Source organism: Biomphalaria glabrata, chromosome 2 (genome assembly GCF_947242115.1).
Source record: "Biomphalaria glabrata chromosome 2, xgBioGlab47.1, whole genome shotgun sequence".
NCBI lineage: Eukaryota > Metazoa > Mollusca > Gastropoda > Planorbidae > Biomphalaria > Biomphalaria glabrata.
In genome coordinates, this window is record NC_074712.1 from 30480402 (window position 1) to 30505917 (window position 25516).

Sequence of the window (25516 nt, forward strand, 5' to 3'; positions counted from 1 at the left end):
GATCTCGTAGAGATGTCCATTTTTGGTTCGAGATGACAGCATCCCTTTTATGAACCATCTGACCTGGGAAAGGATTTTATCCCGTGGCCAGGATGAGGAATCGGCTCTTTACCAACCCCTCCTGGATTTCCCCTGCGACTAGATGATCATTTAATCACATCCGTCTGGTCGTGGAAGCCAACGACACGGGTTCCCCCGATCCATGTGAGGCCGGAGGCCGAGCCCATGGAGGGCCCTCCAGATGCCAATACTGTCCCACTGACCCCGTTGGGGAACCATCACCGTCCGTATGGTCCCCGTTGGGTAACGAAGCAATGGGTTTCAGACTGGTTAGCAAGCACATCCCCACCACGTGCAGGTACACTCGCTAGAACATACAATGGTAGCTCACTGAAGGCCATGTTTGCTCTCGTTCATAGCCTTTTCGCTTCCCCGGCCGGACGTTTCCACGGAGGTGCCACGCTAAGGCGACGGAAGCTGGAATCCTCCTAAGTTAGGCACCCGACTCGAGCCTAAAGGCAGCACGGAAAACCTTATCACAGATACCCCCCCCCCTTTCCACTGGTACAGAAATGAGATCGGACCAAAACTCTCTGAGCATGCTATGCTATAAGCATGAATGTAGGGCTATATAAAAGCTATAATCATCATTATTTGTATTATTGTTCACCTTTCTGTCGTTTTGATTTCCTCTTGCTGTTACTGTGTGTATAGAGTTGGAAAACAATCTTGACTCATTATTATCTTCATTTTATACCTTTGATATCAGTGTAGCACGGCTAGCCATAAATGGATTATACTTATTAGTCGAAGTGGTATAAAATGTAAAGGGTTAATCTTACAGTCGGACAGAGGTTGTTAAAAATGATAGAGTTTGGACGAGCTAGGATGTGAGGGTTTTAGTGGGCACGTTTGGTTTAGGATGGATTAGCTACATAGGTACATAGGTACGTGCTTGTAAACCTCCTGTTCCCATAATTCTGTGACACCTAACGAGCAGTTTCTGTTTACTATTCTCTGGGAAACTACAAAAGAAAAATGTGCTGCGGTCAATCGTGTCATTTAAAAATACTTAGTCCTTGTGGCATGACTAACAGGTCAAGGCCGATAGCTGACATCTATTTATGCAACAAGTGATTTATTGAGGAGGAAATCAGCATGGGTTCTCTTTCCTTGTTCTTTCGCTGCCCTCCCTTTCAATGGAATCTTGACTGAGACTTGACTTGATCTTTATATTTGTCACTTGTTATCTTTTTTTCCCCTAATTTTTTCTTCATCTTTTGCTGACTCTTTATTTCTCCCTCTCTCTCTCTCTCTCTATCTCTCTCTCTGTCACTTTCTCTCTCTCTCTATCTCTCTCTCTGTCACTTTCTCTCTCTCTCTCTCTCTCTCTCTCTGTCACTTTCTCTCTCTCTCTCTCTCTCTCTCTGTCACTTTCTCTCTCTCTCTCTCTATCTCTCTCTGTCACTTTCTCTCTCTCTCTCTCTATCTCTCTCTGTCGCTTTCTCTCTCTCTCTCTCTATCTCTCTCTGTCACTTTCTCTCTCTCTCTCTCTCTCTCTATCTCTCTCTCTGTCACTTTCTCTCTCTCTCTCTCTCTCTCTATCTCTCTCTCTGTCTTTCTCTCTGTCACTTTCTCTCTCTCTCTATCTCTATCTCTCTCTCTGTCACTTTCTCTCTCTCTCTCTCTCTGTCACTTTCTCTCTCTCTCTCTATCTCTCTCTGTCACTTTCTCTCTCTCTCTCTCTGTCACTTTCTCTCTCTCTCTCTCTCTCTATCTCTCTCTGTCACTTTCTCTCTCTCTCTCTCTGTCTCTTTCTCTCTCTCTCTCTCTCTCTCTGTCACTCTCTCTCTCTCTCTCTCTCTCTCTGTCACTCTCTCTCTCTCTCTCTCTCTCTCTCTGTCACTTTCTCTCTCTCTCTCTCTCTCTGTCACTTTCTCTCTCTCTCTCTCTATCTCTCTCTCTGTCACTTTCTCTCTCTCTCTCTCTCTCTCTTAATCTTTCAAAAGCAAGCTTTGATTGCATTGCTCATTTCTTGGAGCTGATATAGCTTTTAATTTACAAATTATTTAATTCATTTTTAATCGTAAAACAAAATTTTAAATGAAACACCCGATCTGAGACAGACAGGCTGACAGACAGACAGATTGGTTGATTGAATAGTTTCTCTGTTACCACCAGGTCCAGCCTCATACAACACGGCCAAAGAAACTATCAACCCTAAAGGAGGTCTGATGGTCATCAAGGACCGGCGTTTCCGTGAGAACATAGAGGACTTCCCAGGTCCTGGGACTTACGAGGTGAGCTCCCTTTGTCCCTTCATTTACTTCCTTCCATTCCCTGCTCTTCCATTCCATGTTTTTCTTACATTTGAGAGACAGTTGTGTGGAACAGTAGAGTGTCATGTTACCAGCATAATTATATCGATCAGTATATGTCCTATTGTGTTTGTTGAATGTATGTGACATGGTGTTCAAACAAGTGTTCAAATAAAAACTGTAAAGACTATAGGACATTATAGGACATTATAGAAACCTTATCTTGGGCTGACAACACTGGTATGCCTAGGTGGATGAAACTTAGATCTGGGGATCTCAATATCAAGCGTATTAGAGTTATGTCATGTTTCTTTCTCTGGATACGTTTTCATGTATGGATCAGTCCAGTCTAGTCCAGTGATTTGGTTTATAGTTTAATACCAAGACGATTCGGTTTCTTGTGTATCTAAATGGGTGTGTGTGTGTGTGTGTGTGTGTGTGTGTGTGTGTGTGTGTTTGTGTATTTTCCGACTGGATGATTTTGAAGGTAGTTTTCCGATTTAAAAGATTGTTTTATTGGAAAGTGGTTTTATTGATGTTTATTTTTTTTCAATTGGTGTAGTCATTGATTGGTAGCCGCGAATAAAGCTGATTAATTTGATGCTAATGATAAGCCAACCTGAAAAATATTTTTAATGAGCTTTCGTAAAAAAAAAGTTTTCATTAACCCACGAGAAAAATGCCCTCAAATAACCTTCTTAAAAGATGCCCTCAAAAAGCCGACTTTGCAGACGCCCTTAAAAGCCTACTTAAAATACCCCCACAAAAAGCTTACTAGAAAGATGCCCTTTAAAGCCTACTAGAAAGATGCCCTCAAAAAGCCTACTTGAAAGTTGTCCTTAATAAACCTACGAGTGTGTTTTGATAAACATAGAAGTAGGACTACGTAAATATATATGTATATATTTATTTTTTTTGATAAATTGTTCCATGCGAAGATTTAAGGTCACAATAAATCTTACTCCTGTCAGGGGAGATCATCCCCTCATCGGGAACGTTAACTCTTGACATGGGATTATAATCTGCCCCGAGGCTTGGGAGGAGGGCTATCATCAACCTGAGGCTCGACCTGGTCCGTGCCCGCTTGCCTTTGAACTTGGCTCCAGATGGACGTTGTTTATCATACTCTGGGCAGCGGTCATCTTTGTCCACCTCGTACATCCATCAACGGGTCATTATATGAGCAACTGGACATTTTGAACTTCTTGGACCACCGGGAATAATCACTGGATGTAGCTGCTGTTAAGGGAGATAATTAACACTAGACGTTGTTTTATGTTTTCATCTAAGGCTTGCGACATTTAAAATAATAATAATAATAATCATAACAACAATAATAATTAGAGTTTAAAGCATGGCCATGAAGGATGTTTGGCTTTCCACAGAAAAAAACCCAATTTCTAAATAACTTCTAGTTTTTTTAACTTAGCACAGGAATTTAAACGATACATTACCAATGTATACACTATGCAATCTTTGATGTACAACATTGCAAACCATAATAGCGTGTATTACATTGTGCCATACAATGCAGTTGTAGTTATTTACGTATAGTGGCACTATCAAACAAAAAAATAATTACCTATAATTAAGTGGTGAATTTGTTAATTAATTCATGGTTTGCAAGGTGCGTTAAATATTTTTGTAAAGCAGTGTTTCCCTCCCTATTCCTGAACGCAACACTTCGCACAATCTTTAGTGGGAAACTTTGCTTCATTTTTGAAAGAGATGAACTCACGTGGCCGGCTACTAGTTCGTTAGTCCAGTAGTTTGTGGACACACCTATTAAGGCCTCGTTGAACACTAGGGTTCCGCGAAACACAGATTGGGAACCACTGGTTTAAAGTATCAACTTGATCGGGCGTGGGGGAGAAATAGCGTTAACAATAAATCTAAGGTGACCAAAACCTACACATTTAGCCATATCTGTGAATACTGAAGGATTAATTTTCTTTGTTGGTATTAAACAAAATAATTAATTACCAGTAATTAATTCACTAATTGTTGCTTTTTCATTGATTCATGTACCTTGTCAATGAATAATTGTCCAAAGTTTCAACTTGATCCAAGAATGGGTGTGGGAGAAATAACGTGTACAAGCTTTGAACCTGACAGACATAAGAGTTGTGAGCTGATAGAAGCTTTGTTAGGAAACAAACGTCCTCCATTTCACATGCATTACAATTATAGAAGTTACAAAATCATTTATGAGTGTATCACATTGATGACTCAATACTAATCTAAGCTAGTTGAACTAGCTCTGGCATTGTACGTTTGTTTTATTGGACGGACTACAAACATATTCAGCTTGGTAGTTTAAACCTGTTTAAAAGTGGTTAGTGGATCTGTTTTTGTTTGCGCGTTTGTTGTTTTGTTTGTTCCTCCCTATATATTGGCATTACGTATTTAGTGCTCCAGCTGAGTCAAGACCACTCTGACCTGACAGTGACCACTTTAAAGCAATCCAGGCGAGCACAGCATGTCAGGTGAAGGGTCAGAGATCAGCTGAGAGATGGTCACTTCAGTCGGGCCGAGTGGGGGAGGTTGGGAGCGTATTTTATGTTTACATCACTCGCGAAACGATGCACCCTCCGCCCCTCCTCTACATTCCCCCCCCCCTTGTCTCTGTACAACGGAATGCATTTTCTGCTCTTCGGAGGTTAGGAGAGGCTGGCAGGAACCGTAACCCGTTAGAGTGGCACCGGGGCTTAAACAGCACGTGATAGCTAGGCAATACTACAGGACGCAGTCCTGACCGGAAATGTGCGAGAGGCGGGGAAGGATAAAGGGAGAACTACCGTTCGGGGGTCATCAATCTTTTGGGACAGACAAAACGGTCTCCGGATACTGGAATGGAGCGCCGAGAGCCAGAATGATCTAAGTACGCCTTCGGAGTGTAAAAACGATGGACCACTTCGTGCTCGGTCTCTCTGGTGAGGCCCTGATTATTTCACGGATCAGGAGGAGCTCTGTCTTTAAAACAAGGGAGAGTTATTTATGGTTAACCAGAGCCTGGACTTGAACGCGTATGAAATGCAGGCACAAAGAAAGAAAGATTTAAGGCGCAGAGCTGGAAGATTCCGGTGCGTAGCGCAAGATGAATATCCAAAAAGAGTACTATGGACCTGGTTGGGCATTAACTCTTTCTCTCCTAATTAACGATAACATCGTTGATATGACCAAATTTTAAAAAAAAGGGGGAGAGAGGTTTATAAACTATAATTTGTGTTGTATAAAAAGAGCATGCATCCTTCTATAATTCTATACCAAAAGTAACGTTTTCTGATTACAAACAAAAATGTTATTGAATTTTAATCTAAATAGGGTAGAATGTACACATGTGAGAAATGAACAATTCTGTCAGAACGTGGACAAATAAATACGGAGATAAAGAATTAAGCATCGGACATATTACTTGGGTTTTTTGTGTATTGACTTTAAGTCCACCCAGCTTGGGTAGCAGGCGACCAGCTGAAATAGACAAAGTATACAAACCTAAGACTTCATTGTGGATTTTCTTTATTTTGTTTGTTTTTTTACAATACTTGAACTCAATACTTAAACTCAATACTTGAACTCAATACTTGAACTCAATACTTAAACTCTATACTTGAACTCAACTCATCTCGTACCTTCGTGAAAACTAAAACCTAAAACCTCGACTCAAAACTTAAAATCCTGGATGGACACGGATCTCGAAAACGGCTCTAGCGATTTTTCTAGAAATTTGACAATTGATATATATCGCCGGGGAAAGAATTACTAGCTCGTTGGCCACACGGGAAAAACTCTAATTTGACCGTTTAGTTTGTTTTTTTTTTTTTTAAGTATAAAGTAAAATAATTAAATTTGGCTCTCGAGACTTTGAAAATATTTCTCCTGAACGTCTTAGGGCATGTAGTCCCTCCCCCACCCCTCTATTTATGACAGAGTTGTAAAGCTTTGCTCGGGATGTGCGGACTCTTCTAAGTCTAGATCTACAGGCCTAGCATTAGAATATTGTCAAGTCTAATAGATTTATACATTCTCTTAACCTGGATTCTTTCTTTTCTTATCTTCCTATCTTATATATTACAGACGTTACGTCAAAAAAAAAGAACATATTTACGTCATCCATGTTTATCAATGACTTAAACTCTGCTGGTCGAAATGGGGGGGGGGGGGGCGCGGGATTAAAACTGTTTCATTTTTATTTGAAATCTAACATTCATTAGTTATTAAGAGTAAAAGAATCGCTCTGTAAGTTAAAAGGTCTAAAGGAGGTATGGTTTTGTTTCTAAAGAATTTTTTAGAAATGTTTCTTCTTTTGGATCTGTCACCAACGTACACAACTTATACAGAATAAGGTGTAACTTTGTGTACTAACTTTGTGTACTAACTTTGTGGTACTAACTTTGTGTACTAACTTTGTGTACTAACTTTGTGGTACTAACTTTGTGTACTAACTTTGTGGTACTAACTTTGTGTACTAACTTTGTGTATTAACATTGTGTACTAACTTTGTGGTACTAGCTTTGTGTACTAACTTTGTGGTACTAACTTTGTGTACTAACTTTGTGTACTAACTTTGTGGTACTAACGAAAGAACCTGGAAATTTGATTTGACACTGCTAGAACATGCAACACTATTACCATAACCTTTGACAATGTATAGATTACAATACTCCCTGTGTAGTATGCACATCAAACATACAAGAATACCTTTGACAATGTATAGAGCATCAATACTCCCTGTGTAGTATGCACATCAAACACTCCAGGGTACCTACAAGTTAGTCATAGACACTTTAGAGAATAAAAAAAGAAGTGTTCCATTAAACGGACGATGTTGTTTTTTCTGAAACCCCCACAAAATAGCGCCGACAAAATAGCGCAGAATTATATATATATTAATCATTTTGAAAGAAATACTTTAGATATCGTAAAATATGAATAGAGCCAATATTTGTTTTTGTTTTAATGTTATCATTATTTTTCAGTTATTTTGCAGGAAACACTTTAGATATCTTCAAACATAAATATACAAACAGTAAACAAAAATTATAATAAGCTAAAATAAATAATTTCAAAATATATCGTTCATTTATTAACATTCCAAAAGTGTACTTTGAATTCAGGCAAAGATACTTGTCAGATTTATAAACACACACACACAAACTTTCACAAAGTTAAATTGTAGGAAATGTCAAGTAGAAATTCCATCACTGCTTGAAATTGGTCACCACATTTTCAAAATCGTATTTTTGCAAGTTATGTATTTTAAACATTGGTGAAAAAGGGAAATGATATACAATTTAAAGTACCCTCGTTCTCTGCAAATACTTTCAGATGTATTCATATTGAAAAAGATAGCGACATCAACACAAATGATGCCCAGGACATTAAATTACGAATAATTCGGTACTTTTATACACATCGTATATAAGTCCGCGCTATTTTGTCTTGCGCTATTTTGTCGGGTCACCACACTAAATAGATCTTTTCTTGTCTAAAACCAAAGGGATGTTCACTTCATTGTTATTCAATTACTTCTAATAGCTGACACTTTCTTCCTGGTCCAAGGAAGGGAGATAAAAAAGTTGGAAGTTGGTTTGACAACTTCAATAAATAAAAATTGAATCCTTCATTTCAAGCTAACATTTAGCACTAAGAAGTATGGCTGGAAGGCTTAAGTTGATAGAGCGTCACTGTACTAAATCAAATGTCGTGGGTTCGATTCCAATACTGGATACGTTTTTTTTTTTAGATTATTTAAAAAATTTAAAAAATTTCTATAATAATTATTGACTTGCTTAAAACTTGAGTTTTTTTCTACATGAATCAGTAACCTTAAGATGACCTTTGAATCACGTGGTCTGAAGTCTAAGGTTTTGGAGAATACTTTACATATTACACCAAACTCTCTTAACCTAAGAAACCAGATTCCCAATTGAAGATTGTGACCTCCACGTGCGACAAGGTCAACATCAGTACAAGGAAATTCTACTTCCATGTCAGAGGGCGCCTAAAATGTCAAAGTGTGAATGTCATACATGTATCATATCTCACAAACTAGATGGATACAAATGTTCTCGTGGCTGGCGCCCCACAGAGAGGCCCCCCGTTCTATATAATCACAAGGGCGTCAACGGACATACCCCGTGCATCCGTGCCCGGATAATAAACTAAAGTAAGCGTTGACCGGAGGGCACGGCGACTCCCCAGGAGCAGCATGGGGGCGCGGTCGTCCCACCCGGTGCGCCCAGTTTTATCTGCCAAATAGTTTATTGCCGTAGGTCCGGCGTCGCAGGGAAACCCGCAGTCGACGCCCATGGTAGAACAATGCAGCTGACAAATTTTGTTTTGAGAGAAATTAATCGTCGGCGTCGCAGAGGTACTTTATGGACTTATACTTGGTCTAGGCAATAATGCATAGAGGATTTGGTAGTTTTGGGTCAAATAATGAGTTTTTATATTTTATGGTTGGAATGCTGAGAGGGTGTTCTGTTTAGGCGCCCCGATAGAAACCAACGACCAAGAGCATAAATCATTTGGAATGTCTTTATATTTGTGCGTCCATGGAAATAAAGAGTCACTTGTATGAATTGGTCGCAATACGAGCGTGATTCATCCCCCCATTGTTAAGAGAGACGCAGTGCTGATGTAGACGTTTGTAAATACTTATATTCCCTAAGCATACATTGTGGGTGGAGCTTAGGGTAGGTTGACCAATCAATATAGTGTTTTCAACTGATTGAACAAATAGTCGGTACAGATGTGACCTTAATTGAAATATAAAATAAGAACATTGAAGTGGTCCATACAAACGGGAATTCATCTTCACTACACTAGACACCACCTCAGCAAGAGTACTTCAACAAAAACTTTATATCCAGGCAAATACAAACGACATACACAGTGTGTGGAACAAAACATTTGCTTATGTTTTCCTTTATTTTAGTCTGTGTTTGTGAATGTGTATGTTTAGAAGAAGAAAAAAAAAAAAATTCTAGAGAAACTTTTGTTATAGAAAAATTAAGTAAGAGAAACCGAAGTTAATTCTAGACAAAACTAGAACAATGAGAGGACATTCTTTTATTTGGTGAGAGAAGGTGGGGAATCAGTTTGTGTTGACTAGAGGCCATGTATTATAGTTACACAAATATTTGGGACACGCCCCCCCCCCCTCTTACGAACAAGAAATCTAGGAGAGAGAGAGAGAGGGGAGAAGAAATGATAACTTTTTAAAAAACAATACTGCATTGAACGAAACAAAGTAACAACAACATGTTGGGGATGAAATGGCTGCGTTTCAATGAACATCTACACTTTGTCGTGCACCAAGTTACACATATCTGATTGTTCAGAGATTGCTGCAGCCACTTTATATGTTTGTTTTTATTGTCAAGTTTCCATGTCAGTCTCCACCAGGTCAAAGTTGTTCGTTCAGCGCCAGATGTTTAGTTTTGAGACGTGGAAATAGTTTCCTCTCTACGTACGTCTTAAGGTCTGCGGTAGAATGGCTTTTAAATGTGACCGTCTGAGGCCTGACCAAACAAATGGTGCTTGCTATGCTCTGGGCGTATAGGCTTGTAAGTAACTGACATCCGTTGACATCGCTTGGTGATGTTATTAACTCTTCTTGTGATGGAAGGACTTTGAAAATAGTGTCTTCAAGGGAGGCTCCAGGAAAGTCTTTTAATGACATCTTCGTGGGGTCTTTTGTAACTGACACATTGAACCTGACATTCTTTGTCTTTGACACTTTTTATTTTTGTTTTTGTTTTGTTATCTTCAAGTATTTAATGTTCAAAAGTAATGTCTCCAAAACTTGATGGTTCTCCATTTTGTTTCTTTCCTTCTCGCTCCCGTCTTTTTGTGTGTCGTCTTTTACAAGTAGTTCTAAGTATATGTGTGTGTCACTTTGACACTTGCTTTCTCACGCAAACACACACACACACATTACACGTAGGCACACTGATGCTGCCATGCTGTCCGTCAAGACCGTACGACTAGCCCAGCTCATCAATTAGTACAAGCAGTACTCACACCAACCTTACACCAGTACACAAAGTAGCACGGGCTTCCCTCCCCCCACCCTCTGGTCCTCTCCTCCTTAAGTCTCGCGGTCATCAACTTCACGTGCACGTCTCGCTGGGAGCTTTGTCTTGTGCGTGGGATGCACGTGACCTGGCGACCATGAAATGTCAGTAAACAAAAAAAAAAAAAGGTCACTCCCCTGTTAATATTTGAACATTCTCACATACCTCCTACCCTCCCCCCCTCATTCCCCCCACCCCTGTCACTCTTTTGATCCTCAGACCCTCCCACCCCCTTCCTGTTCTCCTTGATCTAATTAGATGTAAACCATGATGTCTACAATGTCTTGTTGCAGAGAACTCATCGATCAGGTCTCTTGGTCAAACATAACTTAATAAACCTCTCAGCTGTTTGGGGGTTAATGTTTCAACAGCTCAGCGTGACGGGCCAATAGTTGCCCTGGATCGCATGACTATTGGATCGAGCTGTAAGATCTCCTCCCAAGCTAGAGCCGCGAGGACGCGTTGAAATTACATTCTTTCCTTACGGCAGATGGCGGGCCTGCTAGAATGTCAGGCTGTCAGGAAAAATAAACTTTATTCTTCTTTTTGACACACTATTGAAATGTAGGTCTGAAAATGTCACGACCTATATAGTTGTTGTTGTTGTTTTTCCTTAGTGTGCCTTAACTGAAGCGTGTCTTTTTATAAAGAGAGCGCTGTGCACCAATTAAAAGGGAGTTAACTTATTCATTATTTTATCACAAGTTATTCCAGTTGCACCTCTTTGTTTTAAAGTACTTGTATGCAATTCATTACTGTGGAGCGTGCGACTTATTATTTCTTTTCTCGAGTATTTATGATGTATATAATCAAAGTCTAGACTGCTTTAACTAAAATAACAATTTAATAACATAACATATATCATTTTAAAATAACATTCTATTGACAAATAAAATACGTATCAATCTATAAGAAATAAGTACAAACAGTATCAAACATATGAACTAGTTGAAATGATGATTTAAAGAAACTCCTCTGACAAAGACCCTGATACACTTATCTTTCAATGCTGGAGTCTTCAGTCACCCTGCTGTACAGAATACGGAACTAGTGATAAGCTCTGTATCTTGGCAATGTCTTATTTTGTCTATTTATTTCTAAACCTTTTTTTTCCCCTTTACATTTATCTTTAGGTTCCCTTATATCAACGGAGGCAAGGTGGCTGAACGGTAAAGTGCTTGGCTTCTGAACCGGGGGTCCCGGGTTCGAATCCTGGTGAGCCTCTGAGTCCATCCAGCTCTATTGGGTACCAGACAATAGTTGGAGAAAAGTAAAGGGTTGGTCGTTGTGCAGGCCACATGACACTCTCGTTAACCGTAGGCCACAGAAACAGATGACCTTTACATCATCGTAGACCTCAAGGTCTGAAAGGGGAACTTCTTTTTTTACCACATTTTTCCATATAAGTTTTTCTTCTTTTTTTTTTTTTTTCTCTTTTACTGAATTTCGTGTAAGTGTAAAAAAAAAGAGCAAATTTCTCTGATTACACTAAGTACGACAATCCCTGCATTTTTACAAAGCTATTATCAACTCTGACTCTGTCTGGCTATCTGTCTGGTAAAAAAGTTTGAACAAGTTTTTTCTCCCTCACCCAATCTCGGATTAAGCTGAAATTGTGCACAATTATTTCTTTTGCCTGACAACACAAGAATCAATTTATAAAAGTAACCAATTAGTTTATTAACTATTGGTAATTAATTATTTTGTTTTATATCCTGAATGTTTGGCCCGTCACGCTGAGTTTGTACTCGTTGAAACATTAACCCCCCCCCCCCCCCCTCAAACAGCTGAGAAGTTTATTGATTAATGTTTCATAAGAAAAAAGAACTTGTTAGAAATAATATTAATAAAAACTCTATATTATCCATAAGAAAATGTGTCTTACAATGTGTGCGTTACACCAATCAAAACATTACAACTATACAAAACAAAATATACATTCATATTAAGCGAACTCAAAATGAACATGTGAAATGTTGATATCAGATCAAACATTTCGCTGACACTAAAGAATGACACTGCTATGAGTAATTGTTAGTCTTTGATGCCCTTTTTTTTGGATGATATAATCAGTATTTGAAATAAAATGTAATTTATTGTCTTAGATAGTATCAAGGTTTTTTAAAGTTTGCACTATTTCAATGTTCTGTCCAGCTACAGCCCGGGCATGCTACCCTGCCTCATAGTGGCGCCCGGGTGGAAACGATTGTAGGAGGAAACGATTAGGCTAAAGGGTAGCAAAACAAGACTCCCGTGGGGGGGCCTAAGGGGGTGCGAGAGCATCCTCATTGCACTGCGCGGAGTTGTAAAAAAGCTCCCACAACCTTGTCACAATCCAGGCGCTGTTTCTCAAGGGGCCATTACATAAATGGCGTGTCCTTCACCTGCATGGTTAGCCTGGTATAGAAAAGGAAAATTGCGGGTGTCTTAATGTACGCGGCCTCTTGCCACGAGTCTGACCGGCACCTTCGACACCTTCACGGTCTGACCCACCCGCCAGACAGAACACTGTACACTGTTCTCATTCAGGCTGGTGAGAGAGAGCTCTTGTTCACTTTTGCTCGCCTAGAGTTCCAAGAGCCGAAGGCTCAACTCTACCTGACAGTTTCAAGAAGAAGAAGAAGAAGAAGTCCAGCTACAGAAACTATTTCATTTTCCTTCTTTTTTCTACGAAAGTCGATTCCCAATTCTTTTGATTTTGTTGATGACATAAAACTAAATGCTGTTCTCCAGAAAGACATGAAATACATAAAAACCAAATGTACTTGAAACAATCTCTGTTAAATAGGTTCAGAGTTCAGGGGGTTCTGTCAATAGGTTTAGAGTTCAGCGGTTCTGTCAATAGGTTCAGAGTTCAGGGGTTCTGTCAATAGGTTAAGAGTTCAGGGGTTCTGTCAGTAGGTTCAGAGTTCAGGGGTTCTGTCAATAGGTTAAGAGTTCAGGGGTTCTGTCAGTAGGTTCAGAGTTCAGGGGTTCTGTCAATAGGTTCAGAGTTCAGGGGTTCTGTCAGTAGGTTCAGAGTTCAGGGGTTCTGTCAATAGGTTAAGAGTTCAGGGGTTCTGTCAGTAGGTTCAGAGTTCAGGGGTTCTGTCAATAGGTTCAGAGTTCAGGGGTTCTGTCAATAGGTTCAGAGTTCAGGGGCTCTGTCAGTAGGTTCAGAGTTCAGGGGTTCTGTCAATAGGTTAAGAGTTCAGGGGTTCTGTCAGTAGGTTCAGAGTTCAGGGGTTCTGTCAATAGGTTCAGAGTTCAGGGGTTCTGTCAATAGGTTCAGAGTTCAGGGGTTCTGTCAATAGGTTCAGAGTTCAGGGGTTCTGTCAATAGGTTCAGAGTTCAGGGGTTCTGTCAATAGGTTCAGAGTTCAGGGGTTCTGTCAATAGGTTCAGAGTTCAGGTGAAACAGGAAGACGAGTCGGATAGAAAGGAGAGGTCCTGTCTTTATTTCTGTAATAAGTAACTTGTAACTTCTTTGCGAGGCTTAAACTGACTGTTCTTTCTCTAAGACTCCAAGAACAATGGGTATCGCCGCAATGATTGATGTTGTCCGACTTGACCTATGTACGTACTTTGCGTTCTGATTTCTCAGACTAGTGTCCGGCCCTGCTCCACTCCCCTTCTTCCTTACTGGTCCTGGCTTAGGAGAACATAAATCAACCCTTGTGACAGAAACAGTGATCTGACAGTGGGGGGGGGGGGAGGTTGTCACAATGTGCAGCGGACTTCCTGGCGTGGTCTGGACCATGCTGGTGTTTAGTGTCACCACGACACGTCCTTGACAGTGAACAATGACGGTCTCACCCCAATCATTTCCATGCGAATAATAAATTCATTTCTTGCGACTGTTTCTTAAAAATGTTGCTTGGTGTAAAACAATAGAAACATGGATGATAAAACCAGATGGATGGCTACATGGTCGTGTAGTATGCGCTGCAAGCTGTCGACACGAGGGTGTAAGGCTCGAGCAATTCCCACCGTTATCCCATGCATTGTTGCAAAAGGTTTTAGGTTTGAATCCACCGTGATCCCATGCATTGTTGCAAGAGGTTTTAGGTTTCAATCCAACAATTTAAAGTTCAGAAGGAATATCAAACCAGTTTTATAGTCATTCAAACCATATACAATTTCACAGACTATCTGGAACTTTTTTTAAATGCAGCAAATATTTTTTACTTTTCACAGAGCTAGCTATATGAACCAGTGCTGTATTTACCTACCCCCCCCCCCCCTACCCAAGGTTTCACGGATATTTTCAAATGTTTGAAAGAAAGAGCAAAAGAAAAATTGTCTTATGTTGATTACAAGGGGCCCCATGTCTCAAGAGAGCTTAGGGCCTTAGCAAGTCAAAATCTGGTCCTGATGAGATCTCGATCTAACTCTATTAAGTTATAAGATATAACACAGAAATAGAATTGTCAAAAGGTTTTTATTTCTCACACGAAAAGAATGGTCAAACCTACTACAAACAAATGACGCTCGAAACAGCCGTTCATTTAAACTGGTCCGTCATCAAAATCTTCAGAAGAATACGAGCAGAAGTGATCCGGATTGGGTTACTGCCAACTTCGAATACAATTTAATCCCCAAATTAGTTTTAGACACAAGAAAACGAGAAACAAACACGCCGTCATTCTCGCAGAATCAGAGGAAATTAGTCCAATTGACCGCAGCTGTCAACAAGATCTTTTTAGCACTATACTGAACTCTAAAACATACCAGTATCAATAGTCTTCAAACTGTTACGACCTAGAAATCAAATAGAAAGTCAGCTTCCCCAAAATATAGTCTCGTTTTTCTGATAAAAGAAAATATAAATAAGCAATTACTATTGCATAAATATACCTATTTAATTAAACAAGAAAACTGTCTTTGCAAAGAACTAATTTTTTACATAGACCTAAACAAGACCTATTTCCATAACACAGTACTTATCTCTACAAATTACTTATCTTCATCATACAGTACTCTACACAGCAGAGGCGTAGTGAGGAGGGGGGCAAGGGGGACACGATGCTTCCAACGCCAGCCTCAGGGGAGCAGCCTATATTTCTATGTGATGTTCGTGGAAAATGGGGAGGGGGCGCCAATAAAGTACCTTGCCACGGGCGCACGTTTTGCTCACTACGCCACTGCTTCACTGTACTTATCTTCATCGCATAGTACTTATCTTTACACAGTACTTTTATTTGCAAAGAACTACTCTGTACGCTCACCTCTAAATCTTTTTTGCGGGCCTTCCAAATAAAATTTATATGCACACACACACGCACACACACAAAGTTTTTGTTTTTGTTTTGATAGATTTGATACAATTGGTGTCTACTAGTCAACCAACTTTTGGTAGAATGCCACCACTGTCATTATTTCCGGGGGCCTCCCTAGCTCTCCAGTCACGCGCATAGCCCAACGTAAGGCACTCACACATTCCGCGACACACCGGCACTCCAGACCCCCTCCCCCTCATCCCTAGCCTCTCAATGGACAAAAACACCAACAGCACCGGCAGCTGTCTATTTTGTCTGGTTGAACTGATCTTTTGATAAAATATTTTTGTATTTTCCAGTTTCCTGTAATGATTTTTCTTTTTACTGACTCCTCTCCTGTACCTCACACCTACATCTCCGCCCCTGTCCTGGGGGGGGGGGGGACTAGCTCATTACGACTGACAGTTTCTTCTCTCGCCAGCAGTTGTAGGAAATAGTTCAATTTTATTTGGAAGTTTTCCTCAGAGAACAGTTGTCTTCTGGAACTTTTGGCTGAAATTCTCATGGAACTTTCCTAGACAGAATACAGGATATAAACAACTTCTTTTAAAAGTTTTGTAGAACTTTTATAAATAGAACTGTTGTCTTTTTGGTCTTTGCTGCAAAGTTGTTCTTTTTTTTTCTGCATAGCAAGTGATATGCTCTAATTAACAGGGAGTCTACTGATTATTAAGGTTACATGGTCACAGGTTATTCCTTTTGCCTCCCTTTGTTTTAAGGTTTTTATGTCGAACTTCATGTAGAAGAAATGTATTTTTAAAATTGTGATATCCCCCCCCCCCTTTATTGTATTCAATGTGTGGTATAGGATGTTTTTCTTATGAAACATTTAGCGTAACAAAATAACAACCTTGTAGAGTAAACTATGAATGTTTTACATCTTACACAGACACACATGTCTACGTGTGATATCAGGCGGATATATCAGCCTACTTTTCACTGTAGAGACAAACCTATGAATGTTTAGACAAAAGCAGGTACAGACCTATTGTAACAGTATAGGAACACGTAGGCCTACATGTAAAGACAAAACAGGCAGTTAAGCCTACGTTATGTTGGTACTTGAACATATCCGTCTACGTTTGATGGCGTAGCCCACAGACACCTACGTATGCACAGTACCAAGCCCTTAGTACATTCTCACCGAACTGACCAGTAAGTGTGATTCAAAGTGTTTCAAGGCCTTACACATTGTTTTTGACCCCCCACCGAGAATGGGCGCCTCACCCTCCCTTGTGTGACACCTGAGGTATGTCAAGAGGAAGGAACCGGAAGAAGAAACACAGAGAGTGGTATTCAAAGTGGTCCTCTCAGAGGCGGCCCCAGTAGGTTTCTGCTAGTTTAGCATCGCCTCTGTGGCACGAGCACACCCAATGTGGACTTGCAGCTAGTTCTTAGACATTTTTGTTTTTATTTAACTTCTGATCAAGAGATGAACGACCAAAGTCCGAGTGTACTATATACAAAGCTTATAGTCACTCACTCTGTCTGTATGTCTGGTATAAATCTTGTACGCGTTATTTCTCCCACTTCCCATACTTGGATCAAGTTGAAACTTTGCACAATTATTCACATTTGTATCACGTATGTTACTTGGACACAGCTACCATCTCTTGAAGAACTGTGTCATGAAAGATGCTTTTCCAAAACACTCACGATTCTTAAAGACAACCTGCACCCATTAAACCACTGTTACATACGATCTGAACGAAGTGGTCTTCTCCTTTCCATTAGAACTAAAACAGAAAGATTTAAAAACTCCTTCAACCCACTGTCGGTCAGAGTGTTACAAGATCCTCTGTCGTCATCGAAAAGTTCATAGAAGTCTTATTCATAAAGCGCTGGTTATGAGTGTGTATGTGTTTTCGTGTGTGAATGTTGTTCGTATTTTCATCTATGTTGTTATTGTTACAGTAGTTACGCTGAGGTGGTCACTTGTAGTTAATCTGAATTTCCATTTGATTGGGCCAATACAAATTATGTTATTTCATCTTATCTTATTTTATTGTCGATCACAATACATTAATCAATGAAAAATTAACCAATGTATTAATTAATTAGTGGTAACTAATTTTTTTATATAGAAAAAGGGAAATAAATCTTACTATTTTAGACCATTCAAAGTTCTGATGCAACGGCTACTTTTTTGTTTCTGAAAGCGAAAAATCTAATTTTTTTTAAATCACTTATGCAAGCAGTTTTTTAAAGAGAAAAAGCTAATTAGTATGCATTATAAGTTAAACCTAATTTAAAACGAATAGTAATCTTGTAAACCGCATTTTCTTGAAAATTTTACAGTGACAGTAGGAAATATTTTTTTTTTTTTCAAAATTAGAGATTGAGCTTTTGAAAACAATTACATCAATTATAAGACTTCAGTTATGCCAGGAGAGGCGTGGTAGCTGAGCGGTAATGCGCTTGGCTTCCGAACCGGGGGTCCTGGGTTCGAATCCTGAGGAAGACTGGGATTTTCAAATTCGGAATCCTTGGGCGCCTCTGAGTCCACCCAGCTCTAATGGGTACCTGACATTAGTTGGGGAAAAGTAAAGGCGGTTGGTCGTTGTGCTGGCTACATGACACCCTCGTTAACCGTAGGCCACAAAAACAGATGAACTTTTCAAGGTCTGAAAGGGGAACCAATTAGGCCAGGTTCACATCTAACTTTACATTCACTTGCACCTATCCTTTGATCTGCTGGACCGTTGGGGCACCACACAAGATCTGTCAACCTTCTTTCTTCATTCTTATCTCATTTGTCTTTGATATAATTTCATTCGGATGATCTTTCTGAAAATATTGAAGCGTGCCTGGGTGGACCACTTCGGGGGCCGATTTTGAATTTGTGTTCCCACACAAACTGTCTTTGTAACCTTGTTTATTTAGCTTAAGAGTTGATGTCCTAAGTGTTTATGTCCTTAAGTGTTGATGTCCTAAGTTTAGTTTTCCTAAATACAGATGTCTTATGTGTTAATGTCATATGTGTAAATGACTAAAAATGAATGGCATTAATGATAACAGTAACTAGTATGTTTTAGCATGTCAATATAGTCCACCTTTGTGACATTGTTTTGTTATTTCCAAGTTTCTAGACTATTTCCATGAAATAGAATCCAGGAATGGTCGTGTAGGTGAACTTAACGAAACGTATTCAAGAATCGACTCATTAGAATTTGTTTGACAAGGTGATAGGCATACATGTTGTTTTGTTTGAATACAAGACTTTACACACACTTTTAGACGTCACCACGTCATACACACTTTTAGACGTCACTATGTCACACACACTTTTAGACGTCACCACGTCACACACACTTTTAGACGTCACCACGTCACACACACTTTTAGACGTCACTATGTCACACACACTTTTAGACGTCACCACGTCACACACACTTTTAGACGTCACCACGTCACACACACACACACTTTAAGACGTCACTACGTCACATACACTTTTAGACGTCACCACGTCATACACACACTTTTAGACGTCACAACGTCACATACACTTTTAGACGTCACCACGTCATACACACTTTTAGACGTCACCACGTCAAACACACTTTTAGACGTCACCACGTCAAACACACTTTTAGACGTCATAAACTATTCTGAGTTTGGTGTTGCAAGTGCAGACTACAAGCGTTGCACGACAACTGGTTGCTCGACCATTAGCTGACGAGTAGAAATCATTTGGTTTGAATTAGTCAAGCCGTGTCACACACACTTTGAATTCCATAGTTTTGATTGGCGTCAAAATAACTTAGAAATACATTATTAAACAAAAACCATGGAATGAAACATGACAACTATGTCTAGCCGTGGATCTAGGTCGAGGTATGTGCAAAATGGCGCCATGTGTTGATTATGTAATGATGTAACTTCCAAATCACAACAAAACAATAACGTAGTTATTAAACTGCGATTCTTTTCTTTATAATAAAATCATTGTCACAGACGTAGTTAGAGACTGGATGAAGTGACAGACGTGACATGTGCTGCCTTAATGATGGTCTCTTCGATTCTGAAGATGAAACAGAAATGTGGAAAGTTTCAATCTCTGATCAGAAAAAGCCTCACTACAAAATGTTTTTACTTTAGTGAAACAAGTTTTCATTTCATTGTGTGCTTTGTTTTTGTAAGGACTTGAATGTTATGTCTAGTAACAGGCTAGTGGCTAGTTGATGGTCTGGTAAAATGGCACTGTAGAATATGGCATCGTGCAAAGTTGCCCCTAACTGTGAATGAGATATTTAGAGAAACTGTGTAGGACTTGGCAAGAAGTGAAATGCTTCTGATGGATGGCAACATATTGCGTCGGACGTAGCCAGGTTGACCCAGATAGAACGCTTGTCATAGATAACAGTGAAACGTCTGCTCCAGGAGTAGATGGCAACCTTAACGATGTAGTCTGAGATTTCAGTGTGCCGTGCGGGGCGCTGGAAAGGTGGAGGACGCTGAGACAAAGGTGGAAGCATTAACGGATTTGAATACAGCCTCCTTCGACTCTGGGGGCTGATAAGATTCTACTCCTGGTCTGGAGCTAGCTCGGGCAAAGTGTTTCTCTGGGTTGTCAAAGTCTAGGTTTTTTTAATGTGTCATTTGCTGTGTTTATTTAAACGTCAAACTGAACCTGTAGTTGAAAGCTTTGTAAGGAGTGAGCACATTGTGAAATTGTATAGAATTATGAGAGCTTTATGAACATTGGAGGTTTGATAGATTAATGAACGTTTTTGAGATTATAATTATAAGATTCGAAAACATATCTGAACTAAAATCTTTCACTTTTAGATTTAGAATGTAAACGCTTCAATGTATCATTAGTAAAATATAGACTATATGTGAAGTTTTTGCTTTTTCACAATTTCAAAGCTAGTGACATTCTTAATGATTTAAAACTATGTTCTCTTTACGTGTGTTATAAGAATCACATTGTAGAATGCAGTCATCACATCAGCATTGTTGTTGGACATGTGTCTGTGTGTGTCTTAAATAGATGTTTATTTTAAAATATAAAGATTATTATTAGCTCTATAACTGAATGCAATTTAAATTTTAAATGTAAACCAATTAAAATGGAATGAATCTTTAATGATTATATTTATATGTAAATGCCGGTCGACAGAATGGTAAATTCATGCCAGTGACAATATCAAATATCAGTTCCGGATAACTTGACATTGGTTGAGAGCGTATTGTCTAGGCCAGATCGTTGGCACCTAACTTATTGTGACGTGCCGATAAATATGTGTAGAATTTTACGCGGACGGTTAGATGGTACTTGTCATGTGCGTATCCATTGTGACGTCACATCATTAGTTCCCAGGTGATGATCTAGATAAGGTTCTTGGCAGTCGGCTGCTACCACAGTCACATCACGACTGCCTTTCATATTGCTCCTTTTCTCAGAGGTTGGGTTTTTATGGCAAATGTATGTTTTATTTTTATTTTTTTTTATAGACATTTCCAGCACAGAAATCTTTGCAACATGTGAGGCAGTGTGATTACAGTTTTATTGTAACGCTATGTTTCTCTTGGTCACGTGATTATGTGCAAAGAAAGGCGGGAATCATAAAGCCATCGCGTTTAATTATTTCAGTTGTAAGGTGTGATTCATGTGTGAACTTGCTACACGCGAACACAGGAATACATACACACACACGCACACATCGACATATAGACAGACGTATAGAATGTCTTTATCTGTCGGTACTCCTGTTGACTTGTGTCTACGTTTGTTTGTTGTTACCAAAGACTTATGCTTTGTTACACTATGTTTTCTATGTTTTAATACTTTCTTTCTTTTAAATCCAACATATAACATTGGGGGGGGGGGGTATTGATCAGACATTTCGTTGTAATTGTTGGCTTCATTCTGCCCCTGCCTCTACCTTGCAGCTCCTGATAAAACAAAAACAACACCTAAATCTATGTTTTCTTTATCTAGCATTTTCCCCATCAATTAACAAGTAAATTTTAAAAAAAAATCATAATTTGATGTTTTGGGGGGTTTTAAAACTGTCTCACTCTTCTTTAAAATTCTTTTGAAAACAAAAACAGCGTCGTTTATTTATTTATTTCTTGACCTAAGTTTATTGGTTTTAGGTTTGAGACCATGTACTAACACCTTGAGGGAATGGGTTGGTTGGGAAAATAGTCATACACGAAAATATCTATTTCTTCAAAATATATCTATATATAGTCCTTTGATTTTAATCATTGCACATCGTAGTCCTCACATCATGTCTGGAAAGTCTGTCACTTTCCTTCTTTAGCCCAAGTCTCGAATTCAAGATTTGTTGAAATCCATGAGCCCAATATTTTTTAAAATAAATTAAAAAACATATCTATGGGGGAAAAAACACATTTTCTGCTTTATATCTCAGAACTGCAGAAATATGCTCACTTTTTCTGTTTAAAGCAAAACCAATTATATACCACTAAATGATTAACTAGTTTGTTTGTTTTTTTGAATTGATTCGTGTATTGTCATCGACAATGAAAAAAATATTGCAAAATGAATTCTCTGCCTGATCCTTGGATGGAAAGTGGGAGAGAAACAAAACAAAGGTATTATGGGAATAGCACTGCTTGCTATCAAATGAATGCTTTACCGCAGTAACTCTGGTCAGCTAAATGTTACCTTCTAGACGCCATGTAACTCTGGTCAGCTAGATCTAGTCCTCATGTCCTGTACAGTTGTTTTAACTTTGGTTGTGACAATAATGATTATGTAATATCCCAATTCTTAAATATTTATCGTCAAATATTTAATTTCCTAAAAGTTGAAATTTTACTGTAGTCTTTTGTCTAAAATGATATTTAGTTGTGTTTAGATTATTAGACCACTTTATTCTTTAGTAACAGAGACTGGTCAGTGAGCCAAGAATGTGTGTGTGCCAACTCAAATGTGCTCATCAGGCTAAATGTCATTTGTATATGTCAATGTCTGTGTCATTTTTAAAAATATCTTAATGATCAGAAATTGCATAGAAATTACAACTATTCTGGTCAGTTAGTTTGTAAGTATTAGATCCAAGTGTTTTAGTAGTGACCTATAACAACTATTCTGGTCAGTTAGTTTATAAGTATTAGATCCAAGTGTTTTAGTAGTGACCTATAACAACTATTCTGGTCAGTTTGTAAGTATTAGATCCAAGTGTTTTAGTAGTGACCTATAACAACTATTCTGGTCAGTTTGTAAGTATTAGATCCAAGTGTTTTAGTAGTGACCTATAACAACTATTCTGGTCAGTTTGTAAGTATTAGATCCAAGTGTTTTAGTAGTGACCTATAACAACTATTCTGGTCAGTTTGTAAGTATTAGATCCAAGTGTTTTAGTAGTGACCTATAACAACTATTCTGGTCAGTTTGTAAGTATTAGATCCAAGTGTTTTAGTAGTGACCTATAACAACTATTCTGGTCAGTTTGTAAATATTAGATCCAAGTGTTTGAGTAGTGACCTATAACAACTATTCTGGTCAGTTAGTAAGTATTAGATCCAAGTGTTTTAGTAGCTACCTAGTGTAAATGAACTATACTTCTAATGGTATCTAGAAACTAATCTGAATGTTTTTGGTTTCGTCCACAGCTCTCACCCATGTTCCAGGACACGGTCCTCAAAGGCACTTTCAACCATACTCTTAACAACCCGATCCTCGCCGTGCCAGGGAGTTCCAGACCCGAGTCTAAGCACGCCTTCCTGATCGGCGTGTGATACCGCCCTGTATTGCACCACATTTGATTATACCCACGGCTGTACTCTGGGAAATTAAAATATGCCGTCCACCTTTCAAACTTTAACCCTTACATAGTATTCACAAATAGGTCAAAGGTTAATTCCGTTTGATTGCAGAGGATTAATTGTTATTCAAAAGTGTAGTTTGATTAAAGATTTAAATCTCAAGACCTTCAGAGCAAGGGTCAAGGCTGTGAATTGTACAGAAAAAGTGTGTAACCTGTAAGATATTTATATGACCGCTGAAAGCTTGTAGGGAAAAAAGTCAGCACCTATTGTAGATTAGCAATGTCTTAATTAAAAAAATAAATAATATTTTACTGAAAGAAGATGAAATGAATTGATGAAGTTACAGACTATATAAGTCTGTGTGTCACTCTAACCCTAAAGTATTGTCTGTCAGCTGACACTCGCTGACAGCATCACGACAGTGTCACATAGTTTATGCTCACTCTAATGACACCGTCAGAGACATATGATGTGTCAGTGGTCATCAGCTGCCATGTTTTAGGAGAGAGAGAGAGACACTGAGAGTACAGGAAGGAAATGTCAATGTCAATAAAATATTTGTCTTTTTTTTTTGTTTGCTTTGAAATAAATGCAAATGTTTAACCTTTGACCTTTGTTTTTTGTTTTTAATTGCTGTATCTTGGTCATTAGAAATCTGTCAATTAAATTAATATGCGCCGCATTTAATCAAGTATTCTTTTTGTCCGCTAAACTACGCATCATATCCGCTAAAGTCCTTTCCATATCCGCTAAGCATGGCCACGTGATGTGAAATAAGCGCAAAGTAGGTATTCATAAAATTTGAAGACTCTTTTAGTGAGGTGTAGTTGATCAACATCAGTGGCGTAACTAGGGTGAGGTGAGGGGGGGTCCAAATGTTAAAATCCACCCGTGCCCTTCCTTACCCCAAATGAGTGTCGGAAATTTGTTTTTACATTAAATATTACACCATTTTCTCATGTCATGTCGAATGTCAAGATGCTGGAACCTCTAATGATGTCAACCCCCCCCCCCCGGGTCCTCGAATCCCTTTCTACGCCCCTGATCAACATAATCTAGGAATCGTTCTGGTTCTGGTTTCTTTTGAACTTCTCTTTCCTTGACACGTGATCGAAACAACTTGGTCATGGTTACACTACAACAAACAGGTTCGAACTATAATTGATAACTTTATAACTAGCAATCTAGAAACTACGCTACTATTGTAGATACTTTCAGAAGCGTAGAGTTGTCAGGTAGTGTCCCAGAGCGCAGCTAGAACCTTTACATACCTATCAGATTCTTTTAATAAAAACTGTTTTTGTTCATTGTACCACTGCAGTTTGCTGCATATATAATTGAAGTTTACGTTATTTATCTCCCCTGTATTCGAATGTGTTTATCTCCCCTGTATCCGAATGTGTTTATCTCTTGTATTCGAATGCGTTAATCTCCTGTATTCGTATGTGTTTATCTTCTATATTCGTATGTATTTATGTCCTGTATTCGAATGCGTTTATCTCCTGTATTCGAATGTGTTTATCTCCTGTATTCGAATGTGTTTATCTCGTGTATTCGAATGTGTTTATCTCTTGTATTCGAATGTGTTTATCTTCTGTATTCGAATGTGTTTATCTTCTGTATTCGAATGTGTTTATCTCCTGTATTCGAATGTGTTTATCTCCCCTGTATTCGAATGTGTTTATCTCCTGTATTCGAATGTGTTTATCTCCCCTGTATCCGAATGTGTTTATCTCCTGTATTCGAATGTGTTTATCTCCTGTATTCGAATGTGTTTATCTCCTGTATTCGAATGTTTTTGTTTCGTTCCTGCATTGCATTCAAGCGGGAAACATCTAAGTTGGTGTCTGTAACTTTACCATTGACATGAGTAGAGTAAAATGTAATTCATTGATTTATTATTATACATCTCAACCCCCTGGATGACTAAAGTGGTCATCCTCGAACCACGATGGACGAACTATTCATTTTACATCTAAACCCCCTCAGCCCCCTGGATGACTAAAGTGGTCATCCTCGAACCACGATGGACGAACTATTCATTTTACATCTAGCACGAAAATATCGGCTGAAGTTCAAGACTCGGTCCAGGATGGGGATGAAACAAACAG

At 38.9% G+C, this 25516-nt stretch overlaps 2 protein-coding genes across 7 annotated transcripts in view; both read left to right on the plus strand.

Moving 5' to 3' along the window:
- The window catches only part of LOC106071032 (sperm-tail PG-rich repeat-containing protein 2-like), a 98584-nt gene extending 74571 nt beyond the window's left edge, over positions 1-24013 (plus strand). For both annotated transcript variants that reach the window (XM_013231060.2, XM_056020007.1), the window contains exons 11-12: positions 2182-2300; positions 23250-24013. In XM_013231060.2, coding sequence (XP_013086514.2) covers positions 2182-2300; positions 23250-23375 — 245 coding nt within the window. In that variant the 3' untranslated portion in view covers positions 23376-24013. The remainder of the gene's footprint in view (positions 1-2181; positions 2301-23249) is intronic.
- LOC106077997 (netrin receptor UNC5C-like) overlaps positions 1-25516 on the plus strand; it is a 505747-nt gene that overhangs the window by 205239 nt on the left and 274992 nt on the right. The gene's annotated exons all lie outside the window — the stretch shown is intronic.